The sequence below is a fragment of the Tamandua tetradactyla genome, chromosome 5, assembly GCF_023851605.1.
Source record: "Tamandua tetradactyla isolate mTamTet1 chromosome 5, mTamTet1.pri, whole genome shotgun sequence".
Taxonomy (NCBI): Eukaryota; Metazoa; Chordata; class Mammalia; order Pilosa; family Myrmecophagidae; genus Tamandua; species Tamandua tetradactyla.
Window position 1 is genome coordinate 86082139 of NC_135331.1, and position 10977 is coordinate 86093115.

The following is a 10977-nucleotide window of genomic DNA, read 5'->3' on the forward strand; positions in this document are numbered from 1 at the left end:
ACCGACTACGCCCAAACGCTCCTTACCCTGCGCACGCGCCACTTCCCCACCCCACCCCACCCCACCCCTCAGGCCACCGCCACCTCTCTAGGTTCCCGGGCCAAGGCCGCCTCCTCTTACTGCGCCTGCGCAGAGCGGGCGGGTTGGCGGGAGGCTCAGAAGACTAGTTCACCCCGGAAGGGGGCGGAGAAAAGGAGCACGCAAGCGTAGTAGCGTCTAAAACTGGGGCCAATAAAGGTGTTCTAGCACCTCCGCGCCCTGACGGCTCCTCCCAACTCCGGGAACCCGGGAAACTTAGTGAACTAATCAGAAAACGCGGAAAGCGGGAGCTCGGGCCTCCCTGTGTGCCGCCCAATGGAGTGGAGCAACGCCGAATGGGCTGGCCAATCATGAGCGGCCAGAGGGGCGTGGCCCCTCGGCGCGGCGTTCACCCGGGAACTCCGAGGGCGGGGTCGCGCGCTGCCCGCGCTCGGAGGCCCCGCCCCACCGGCCAGTGCCTCCTCGCTGTCAAACAGCTGCCGGAGCGCCAGAGACCGCTGCACCGGCTGGTAGCTCATGGAGGACAAACCGCTCTGAGATTATACTGAGCGGGCCAGGAGAGAAAAGGTCGGGTTTGAATTGTATGATCTCTGGGAGCTCCTGCAGTTTTTATCCCGCGGAGAAGCCGTAAAGGTGAGCTTTTAGATCCGTTTTGTTAGTTAATTTAGGAACCGGTTTGCACTACCTTTTCAAGGTGACAGTAGATTCACTTACCGCGGGGTTCCAAATTAACTAGTTACAAGTGAGGAATTGGCCAGAAAAGGGAGGCGCAGGCGAGCGGGAGGGGTACTCCTTTTGGATAAACAGGTTTGACAGGAAGACGCTTCTTTCTCCAAGTTACACTGTGATACGCTGGTATTGTTCAGAAGCAGGACCCCCAGTTTGCATTTCCTCAGAAGTTGTCTATTGTATCATTGTCTTGCACAGATCAGAGGCTCCCCGAATATTTTGCGGCCTGAGAATCGGCTCATCTGCGGTGCCATAAGGCGTGTTCCTGGTTTTGCGTTGTACCAGGAACCCCACCCGAATTTTTCAGTTGCACAGTTGCTAGACAGCAAATTTTGCATTGCATACGTCGGCTGCTTACACTGATTTTGCACTACTCAGGGAGTGTGCTTGAAGTTGAAACTGCACAAAGTACAATTTAAGTTCGCATCAGATTGAGAAGTGAACTTGAACCACCGTGCCTGGCCCAGGAGTGGGAAGGGTGATGAATTCCTGAAGTGGAAGCTGTGGTGTGGAGGGGCACCGCCCATGCTGCCCTGCTTCCAGCTGCTGCGCATAGGGGGCGGCCGAGGTGGTGATCTCTACACCTTCCACCCACCCACGGGGGCTGGCTGCACCTATCGCTTGGGCTGCCGGGCAGACCTGTGTGATGTGGCCCTGCGGCCCCAGGAGGAACCCGGCCTCATCTCTGGGGTCCACGCAGAGCTGCATGCTGAGCGCCGGGGCGATGACTGGAGGGTCAGCCTGGAGGACCACAGCAGCCATGGTGAGCAGGACGTCCTTGCTCCTGAGCCCCCCCCCCCCCCAGGTCCAAGCTAAGAGGATTAAGGATCCCCTTGCCACCCTCCCATTGGGCATTTAGGGTCCAGACCTACATATTCCCATCAGAAGTGTGCAGTGTCAAGAGTCCCCTCCAGAGGGTCCTGTTTAGCCCCTACAGGGGGCTGGGAAGTAGATCCAGGGCCTAGGACATCAGTAGAGAAGTGTCACAGTGGGGATGTTCTGGGGCCATTGAGAGCCAAACTCAGTCTTGATCCCATTTCCAGCTTTGCTGAGGCACCTCGTTCCTTCCTGCTTTTCATTGAATTCTATTTTAATGCTTTGGGCCTGTGTATTTTTCCCTAACTCAGTTACAGTCTCAGTCTCAGAAGGGCTTGTCACTGGTTTCTGGCCTGTCGTGTCACCTCTTAGATGTTGGGGCTGTTGTGGGGATTACATAATTACAGTAGCCAATATTTTTCGTACCCACTGTTTACATGCATTGAATGTAGGTGGGCACTGATGACCATTCCTATTTTACAGACGAGAAAAATGAGGCACAAAGAGGTTAAGAAACTTGTCGACGCTGACAAGTGGTAGAGCTGGGGCTTGAACACCATCTGCTGCTGACCTGTGCTGTCCTTTAGTTGAGTTGGGTGAGAGTGAGCCCCTGTCTGAGATTAGGACTCAGCAGAGTCCATTCCCTCCATGTGCCCCAAGAAAAATGAATTTGTTCCCAGCTTACAAGGAGCTTATTATCTGGTGTCATTCGCTGAGGGGTTTAGAATGTGAGGGAGGAAAGAATGACAGGGTTCCATGTTCTTACTAGACCCCAAAAAATCTAACAGATGTTTTCCCACTCCTGATTCTGGATTTTTTTTTCCGGGTTTTGTTTTGCCATTCTCTTCATCTGCCTGGTCCCCACCAACAGGAACCTTGGTCAACAATGTCCGACTCCCAAAGGGTCACAGGCTGGAGTTGAGTGATGGTGACCTCCTGACCTTTGGCCCTGAAGGACCCCCAGGAAACAGTCCCTCCGAGTTCTACTTCATGTTCCAACAAGTCCGAGTGAAACCTCAGGACTTTGCTGCCATCACCATCCCACGATCTAGGGGAGAAGTGGGGACTGGGGGTGGTTTCCGGCCCATGCTGCCCTCCCAGGGGGCTCCGCAGCGGCCCATCAGTACCCTCTCCCCTGCCCCAAAGGCCACGCTGATCCTCAACTCCATCGGCAGCCTCAGCAAGCTCCAGCACCAGCCCCTCACCTTCTCCCGGAGTGGGGGTGGGAGGGAGCCACAGAGCTTGCCCCCTCCCACTCTCTGCGGGGAAGTGGGGGGCTCCCCTTCTGCCCCACCCCCAGCCCCCAGAAACCGGAGGAAATCAGCCCACCGAGTGCTGGCAGAATTGGATGATGAAAGGGGGGCCCCTGAGAGCCCCCCACCAGTCTACATAGAGCCCAGGAAGAAACTACGCGGAGAGAAGGCACCACTGACACCCAATGGGTGAGTGAAGAGTCCTGTCTCTCCTGCCTTTTTGAGTCCCAGGCTGAGGCGTGGGAGAGGTAGACTGGTGGAATAGAACAGCAAAACCTGGGTCAACTCTATTAACGGGGGGGAAAAAAAATCCATAGGAGCAATTGAGGTAGGTGGGATGGGGGAATGGCTATAAAACTAGATTGGGCAAGTGGGCAGGCATTAGGGTCCCACCTTTTACTTTCATACAGCTTTAACCCTATTTTTGAGTGCCTGAGGATGGGGGATTTCTGGGCTCACTCTGTAAGGTTTTCAGGGACTGATTTCTAGCCCCACCCTACATGTTCAGGGGACAGTTTCCAAGTTTACATTACAGAGCTTATCTGGGTCCACCCTACAGGCTTTCCAAGTTTCCGGGTCACCCTGGGTTCACCAGGGGCAAATCCTAGGCTCCCAGGTTTCCAGTGACCCTGGTTTTTGTGTCTTCCCCTTCAACTTCCTTCAGAAATCGTCGTGGGCGTCCTCGGAAGCACCCAGTGACTGTCCCCATGGCTCCCCCTGCAGTTGGGGGCGGGGAGCCCTGTGCAGCCCCCCGCTGCAGCCTGCCCCAAGAAGAGACAGTGGCCTGGGTTCAGTGTGATGGTTGTGATGTGTGGTTCCATGTGGCCTGTGTGGGCTGCAGCATCCAGGCTGCCAGGGAGGCAGACTTCCGGTGCCCGGGGTGCCGTGCTGGCACACAGACCTAAGGCCCATCACCACAGCACCAGAGGACGCAGAGCTGGGAACTCCAGGCCAGGGGTGGACAGTGGGGTGGGAACGAGTCCTTAAAAATGCCCCTTCTTCCCTTCCCTCCCCAGGAGGGAGTGACTCCAGGGAAGAAGGGTCCCTTGCCATGGATCCTGACTCAGGGCCTGCAACAGGTCCTCATGGCCAAGGTGACAGAAGAGAGCTGGTTGCCTGTCAGACTTTGCCTCCAGGAAGTTGTTGCCAGTGAACTGGAAATTCCCATTGCTACAGAATGTAGAGGCTTGTTAGCAGGGACACCAGAACGTCTGGGCACAGAGCATCGATCAATTACAGTGGCCATGCCTGAAAAGACTGTCATAAGATCTGGACAATTCCTTGAAATTGAAAATCCACACAGATGCTGAGAAAACCTGGGCCCCGGCCCCCAAGCTTCCTTACACTGTGGCTGATCCTACCCGATCTTGACCATGACATGTTTTTTGAAAACTTTAGACTTTCTGCTTCAGTTTCCAAATAAAGAACAAGCGGCTTCTTCTTTCACCCCTGGGTATTTATTCTTGGAGTCTCATACTCCTGGATTCCCAATGCTTGGGAATATGTACTCTGGGTAAAGGCCTGAAAACAGATTTAGGAAGTGGCGATCTAAGAATGAGCTGAAAGAGGGAAACAGGAAAAAGGAATAGAGCTAATTAAGGTTTCTACCATTATAGTAAGGTAGTTAGGATCTTCTCAGGTTTCACAAAGGTGGTGGAAACTTTTACAGCATTTACCAGTACCACCAGGCAAGCTAGAGCAGATGATGCCTTGGTCCAGTGAGTATCAACTTTAACCAATGAACCTCATACCAGCCAAAATATTATCAAAACTGCATTTTCTATACTTCCTATTAGGGTTCCTGAATATTCTCTTGCATCCTGCCCACCCATTCCCCTTCTTTCCCTATTGAAAGATACCTACTTAGCAAGTGGCGGCACCAGGACTAAACATGGAGATTCGGGAAGTCACTTGGACAGGGCTGACAAAAACCTTAGGTGGAAAAAAATGTACCCTTGCATCAAGATGGAGTTTCTGGTTGGAGTGATCATCAGGAATAAGCACCCACAGACTTCTTCGAAAAAGATGCTGAGGGTTGTACAGTGGGGAAGACAAAAAGGCAGCTCTCCTAGTAGGTCATGGGGCTTAGGGGGCCTGCCTCTGTGGGTTTAAGTCTTCAACTGATCAATTTCCCTATCTAATGCCTGTTCTCCCACTGATGCTGTGACCTTGAGCAGATTATATGGCACCTTGATTTCGAGGGACATTTGAGTATGAGAGCAGTTAATACCTAGCATTGAATACTCCCATCACCTTCTCCCTTCAGTAACTGAGAATGAACCAAAGTCCAAAGTGTCTATCTACTGCGTCCCATGATTCTTTATTTAAGAACAAAGTGATGAGTGATGTGGGATTAAAATCGAGAGCATCATTGAATTTCACCTTCCCTCTAACCAATTTCCCCCAAATTTCCCTGCCCCCACCCATAGTGTTCCCAACTCCTTCCTTAGTGAATTTAGAACTTAATCCTCAAAACCCTGGCTAACAACCCCAGGGTCCCATTTCCCCAGCTTCTCCCTTTTCCTCTGTACCCCTCCACCCCACCCCCATGCTCTTGGGCAGGTCAGGCACCTCAGTTTGAAGGCATGGGAGAGCCCAGACTGGTGACTGGGACAGAGGGGAAGGTTTCACCCTCAGGGAAAGGGACAGAGGAGTATAGGGTAGTGAAGTGAGGGCCCCCATATCCTGGGGTACCAAAATGAGGCCCTGGTGCCAGAGGAAAGGACACTGGTCCCCCTGGGAAAGGAGACCCAGCAGCCTCAAATTCCTCCCGTTGGGAATAGTCACTGCTTGATCGCTTGCCCTTCTGGCGCCGGTTACAGAACCACACTCGGACCACCTGGGTGGACAACAGAAGGGAGAGTGACGTTAGCCCATAACCTCAAGGAGAGGAGATCTGGCTTGGCTTGGTCACTTCACCCAAAGCTAACAGCCCCCGAGTGGTTGGAGGGCAGAAGCCAAAGCTAGGGAGAAAGAGGGGAGAGGTAACTGGGTGGGGCACTCACATCCTTCTCCAGCCCGAGCTGCTGGGCGATGTGGCTGATCTGCTGCAGCGTGGGTTTTGGGCACTGCAGGAACATGTTCTCCAGGTTGCCTCTCACTCGGTTCTCAATGCTAGTCCGCTTTCTCTTTCTGGCCTGCTGCAGGAGGGTCTCCGTTTTGCATATCTGAACAGGTGAGGAAGGGATGGGAAGAGAGATGGAAGGGCCGGCGTTGGACCTGGCTGAGCTTCGGGCACCATGGGGCCAGTAATGTGAGCGTAAATAAATCGCTTAGGGGGTCACTGCCTGGATGTGTCACCAGGACCAGGTAGCATAAAAAAAAAGGAAGATCCAGTAGTTAGTAGTTCTGGACCTTCTGCCAGCAAATGAAGGATTATACTCCATCCTGTTGAGAACTGTTGCCCAGAAATAGAAGCAAGCAACGGACAGAAGCCATGGAAATTGGGCCGAGACACTGCAGATCCCTGTGCATGCTGCTCCCTCCCACCCTCACCTCCTGAAGATTTTCATTGTTGTCCGCTTCCTCCACCCACTTCTGTAGCAGGGGACGCAGCTTACACATGTTCTTGAAACTCAGCTGCAGAGCCTCAAAACGGCAGATGGTTGTCTGGCTGAACACCTTCCCTAGGAAGGCGGGTTGAAAGAGAAGCAAGATGAGGTAGCATCCAGGGCCCTTGTACTCCCAAGACCTGCATTCTCACAAGACATCTCACATTAGTGTCCACACTCCTCAGAGGTCCAAGTATCCCCACACACCCCCTCTTCATCCTCCCTCTCCCCACCTCCTGGTTGAGGGCAGAACTCTGCCCATGAAATACCCTCACTCCCCTGGGCCCAAGTTGACTCTCATGGTCCCTGTGGGTTGGAACATGCCAAGGGAGACCCACCAAAGAGAACCCCCAGGGTGAGCCCCACATCGGCCTGGGTGTACCCCAGGGTAATCCTCTTCTGCTTCAGGAGCTTGGCAAATTGCTCAAGATCTTTCTGTAGAGCTTTGATGTCCTGGGACTGTGTTAAGAAAAAGGCAAAGAACTCATGAGAATACAAACACACAAGCTATCAACCCTCTTATTTGCAGTTCCAAGATTCTGAACGTCCCCTAGGAATTGGTCTGGGAGGTGCATTTCTGCCCCCTAACATCACCCAGAAATAACCTATTTACAAATTCCACTCACTCATTTGGTGCTCTTTCTCCCAGAAACCTGCAGGTGCACAGCTCCAGGACAGGGACTGGGATGCAAAGGTGGTAAGACAGGCCCTGGCTTCATGAAGAGCCCAGTCAGGTTATATAAAGGGGGTTCCCCCCCGTTAGCGCATTTAATATTCACAAAAGCCTTTGATTCAAATATTACACTTCCCCTCCCATCCCCAGTTTTGAGGGAGAAATAAAGAGCGCCAACCTCTCTTGATTCTAAATCCAACATCCTCTCCCCTGCTTGCCCGAAAGGCCCCATGAAGTGACACAGGTATGCATACACATACACACACTACACAAAGTAATGGGTGTCAGGTAAGAATGAAGTATATAAAGTATATATAGTTGATCCTTGATTTATAAAAAATCTGATTATCCCTCATTTTTATCATATCTTTTGCAATATAGAGACATCCTCAATAAGTTATTAATTCAACAGATTTATTGAGTACCTTATTTTTGCCAGCCACAACACAAAGATCCAAAATGAACCAGTCTACCAGTGAGGCAGGGTAGGGGATCAGAGTAAAACAGGTCACAACTTACATAAGATATTCAAGGAAGCTAATCATCAACAAAGGGAAAGAGCTGGGTAGATATCTGAAGAAGGAATATTCCTGACAGAAAGGCCAGTGCAAGGGCCCTGAGGTGGGCCTGCGCCTGGTGGGTTTGGTAGCAGCAAGACCAGTATGAGTGAATGGAGGAGATGGAATAGGGTAGGAGCTGATGAGATCAGAGGATTGAATAGGGTATCGGGGCAGAGGCTGTCGGTGCTGACTGTCTGAAGTGAAATGGGAGGCACTGCAGGATTTTCAGGAGTGGTTGTGTTGGTAATAGACTGTTAGGAAGAGGCAAGGGTATATTTATGGCGGTTACTGCAGTAATCAGGACCCAGATGATGGTGGTAGAAAAAAACGATTGCCTAAGGATGTATTTCAAAGATATGTATAAGATTCTACAAAGGTTCCGTGCACTAGGGTAAACTTCCAGAAAACTACAACCTCCAGATGGGTCCCTGGATCAGATTAAGTCCTGAAACGTAGAGGGGCCAGCCTTTCCAGAACATCAGCTAGTTCCCATCTCCTGACCCCTTATTATTGACAACCCCTTACAACATGAAAAAGTTAGAATGGCCATTACCCAAATACCCCTAAAGAATGGGAGAAAGATCAAAGGTGATGGTGGAGTTATACAGAGAAGGTAGGCTTAACAAATGAGTACAATTGCTGAATCATTATATTGATATTTCTTTTAGTCTCCACTATCTTAGAGCAGTTAGGAGTAAAAACCTAAAGTTGTGGAATTGTAACCCCTACCAAACTCTGAAATCTATTCTACAACTAATTGTTGTGCTGTTCTTTAAAAATATATTGTTTTATATATTTTTTTCACAAAAAAAGGAAAAAAAGTGATATTAAAAATATATAGTCCTTCTAGCCTCCAAAGTTCTGGAGCAGCTAAAAGGAAAAATCTGAGATGATGATATGGTAGCCCATGAAAAACTCTGGGATCTGTCCTGTAACTACTTATTGAAGAGTGCTTTGAAAACTACTGCTTTTCTTTCTTTGCTTGTATATGTTATACTACTATACAATAAATTTTAAAAGTTAAAAAAAAAAAAAGCGTTTCCAACAGATTGGGTGGATGTAGGATATGAAAATAGTCGAAGATGACTGATTTTGGTCTTAACTGTGTGATGGGGGTGGAGCAGCTCAGAGAGTTCTAAGGGGAGGAGATAGAAAATGTTAAAGCCTTGAGGGTAGATGAGAGGAAGGAGGGAAGGCTGAGACAAAACTGAGACCTGGGGCATTTCCAACGTAGATAAGCCAGCCAAGGAGGCTGGGAAGCAACTAGTGAGGAAAGAAAACCATGCCCATGTGTAGCCCCGGAATCCTTAGGGAAAATGTTTCAAGAGTGCTTTCCATTCCTCACTTCTGCTCTGCCAGGGACTCAAATCCATAAACGCCCTCAGCTGCCCCCTTTTCCTGCCTTTACAAATCCCGTTTTGGGATTTTGGAATAAGGTTCAGCCCCACTTCAAATTCTTGCTTCACCACCTAGCAGCTAAGACCTGTGAAACAGGCTAACAGCACCTCCCTAGAAGGTTCTGTGACTGTTAATGAGATAATGATGTACAAACTGGGGACATGGCCAAGCACTTAGGAAGGGGACCACAACTGGCAGCCATTATCATTCAAGGCATCATTCAATCACCCCCTACAAAGGGTCTGGGGTACTCTGTCGTGGCTGAAACCCCACTCACACCTCCTCTGTGAAGTCTATAGACTTAGTACTTTATCTCTAATTGCTTGCACTTGTCTTTTCGGAGGAAGGGAGCACATCACTAATAGTGCCACCCCTCCGCCCCCAGCAGGGCTGGCATAGACTTCAGTCCCGCAACAAACCCTTCCACTTTTTTCTTTTGCACAACTTAAGAAGCTGAGGCTGAACTCAACCAAAATTGAGTATTTTCAGGGCTCTAGAAGAAGTCGCCAGGGTGTGTGCTTCACACAATGGTGACTCAGTGGCCCCCAAGGCAGACAGGGAAGACTAACCCTAAACTTGACTCCCAGTAAAACCCAATTCCACACAGCCCAGACAAGAGCTTCTATCAGAAACCAGTCACACCCTGACCCACAGAAACACAATTAAGCCTGGGATAAGAACTTTCTGCTGGCGTTACCCTCAGGCCACGCTTAGCCCTAGGCCATAAGACCCAGAGTCTGATAAGGATCCCATATTTCAAGAAGGGGTAAAGGTGGGAGAAGGGGCTCAAACTCCAAGCCTGGGGCAGGTGCTGGGCTGTTAATGACTGACCTGGGCCTGGTCATACTGAGAAAATGATAGACCGTCTTGACAAGGGCTGAGGACAAGGCCCAGCCTGGGCCAGCTCCCGACGTCCCTCGGCCCTCTCTCCAAATTCCACGTTCTTGCCCAACCTACACCCCACCTTCCCAGGACTGCCTGCAATAGTTGGGCACCCCTCTGTCAGGGGCAGAAGGCCCCTGCTGGCTCTGCTTGGGGGGCTCCTGGTGCAGGCAGCTGCAGCGACCCCTTCCCCCTCCTCCTCTGCCACCCCAGCACCTCCCCGTCACAGTTCACTTGCCTCCTCGGGATTTTGCTCCAGCTTCTCCTTGTCCAGCTTCACAGCACCCGGGGTGGCAGTGCAGGGCTCGGGGGAGGCCCTCTCGGAGTTGCTCTCAACCCCAGGTCCCACCTCACCCTCAGGCTGAGGGGTCTCCAGGCAGCCTTGGGGCGCCAGCCCCACTCCAACCTGAGGCGCACAGAACGCCATCCCTCCGCAGAACTCATACGGCGGGGGGCATGGGGGAACCCCCCACACCTCAGCACCCGGCACAGCTCCTGGCCCCACACCTGGCCCACCGGGAGAGCCTTGGAAGGCCAGCCAGGACCGAGGGTCAACCCAGCCTGGCTCAGGGCCCCCTGGCCCTTCGCCTCCACCGCCCGGCGGGGGCGAGAAGGCGAAGTCCGGAGCCAGGTGTCCCGCCATGGGGAGGGAGGGCGCCCCAAGCCGGGGGCCTGGTGGAATGAGGGCTCTCTGAGGGTTACAGCCCAACACCTCTCTCCCTCCCCAATCCCACCCACCAGCCTTGACCTCTGGCCCCGCCCCTTGGGTGGGTGGAGGAGAGGGCGGTGGGGGTGGGAGAAACTGAGGCGAAGGGTGTTTGCCAATTGGTGGCAGGGGTGTAGGTGGAAGGGAGATTCCACCCTCGGATCCCTCTTGTCCCCAGGGACTTTGGTGCAAGCCCCAGTTCCCAGCAGGCTGCCCGGCCATTTCTTTGGTCTGCGCATCTCCGAGCGGTCTGGGAACCCTGCAATACCTCCTACAGGTTCTCTAGGAACCAGGGTTTGACCCATTCTCCAAAGACCCCCCGGCACCATCCCCTCATGGGAGCCCAGCCACCCTCTCAGCTCATTTACTG

At 52.0% G+C, this 10977-nt stretch overlaps 2 protein-coding genes across 3 annotated transcripts; one reads left to right on the forward strand and one right to left on the reverse strand.

The window, feature by feature from the left end:
- The first annotated feature begins 470 nt into the window (after positions 1-470).
- On the forward strand, positions 471-4283 carry TCF19 (transcription factor 19). 2 transcript variants are annotated; one of them, XM_077161265.1, is made up of 4 exons: positions 471-672; positions 967-1531; positions 2456-3026; positions 3502-4283. In XM_077161265.1, exons 2-4 carry the CDS (start codon positions 1294-1296, stop codon positions 3740-3742), a joined length of 1050 nt encoding a protein of 349 aa, XP_077017380.1. In that variant the 5' UTR covers positions 471-672; positions 967-1293; the 3' UTR covers positions 3743-4283. The 2 variants fall into 2 exon arrangements, with proteins under 2 accessions (XP_077017380.1, XP_077017381.1); XM_077161266.1 differs by having other exon boundaries at positions 3854-4283.
- A 1126-nt stretch (positions 4284-5409) lies between these two features.
- POU5F1 (POU class 5 homeobox 1) lies at positions 5410-10544 on the reverse strand. The gene is made up of 5 exons (XM_077159194.1): positions 10140-10544; positions 6727-6847; positions 6333-6463; positions 5843-6004; positions 5410-5676 (listed from the first exon to the last, which is right to left on the reverse strand). Exons 1-5 carry the CDS (start codon positions 10542-10544, stop codon positions 5410-5412), a joined length of 1086 nt encoding a protein of 361 aa, XP_077015309.1.
- Between the last annotated feature and the right edge of the window lie 433 nt (positions 10545-10977).

Coding starts and splice junctions, on each gene's coding strand:
- TCF19 (XM_077161265.1), top strand. CDS start 1,294: ATGCTGCCCTGCTTCCAGCTGCTGCGCATAGGGGGCGGCCGAGGTGGT. Junction 1,532..2,455: donor GGAGGACCACAGCAGCCATG/GTGAGCAGGACG, acceptor CCCCACCAACAG/GAACCTTGGTCAACAATGTC. Junction 3,027..3,501: donor GCACCACTGACACCCAATGG/GTGAGTGAAGAG, acceptor AACTTCCTTCAG/AAATCGTCGTGGGCGTCCTC.
- POU5F1 (XM_077159194.1), bottom strand. CDS start 10,544: ATGGCGGGACACCTGGCTCCGGACTTCGCCTTCTCGCCCCCGCCGGGC. Junction 6,464..6,726: donor CACCCTGGGGGTTCTCTTTG/GTGGGTCTCCCT, acceptor CCGCCTTCCTAG/GGAAGGTGTTCAGCCAGACA. Junction 6,005..6,332: donor ACAATGAAAATCTTCAGGAG/GTGAGGGTGGGA, acceptor TCACCTGTTCAG/ATATGCAAAACGGAGACCCT.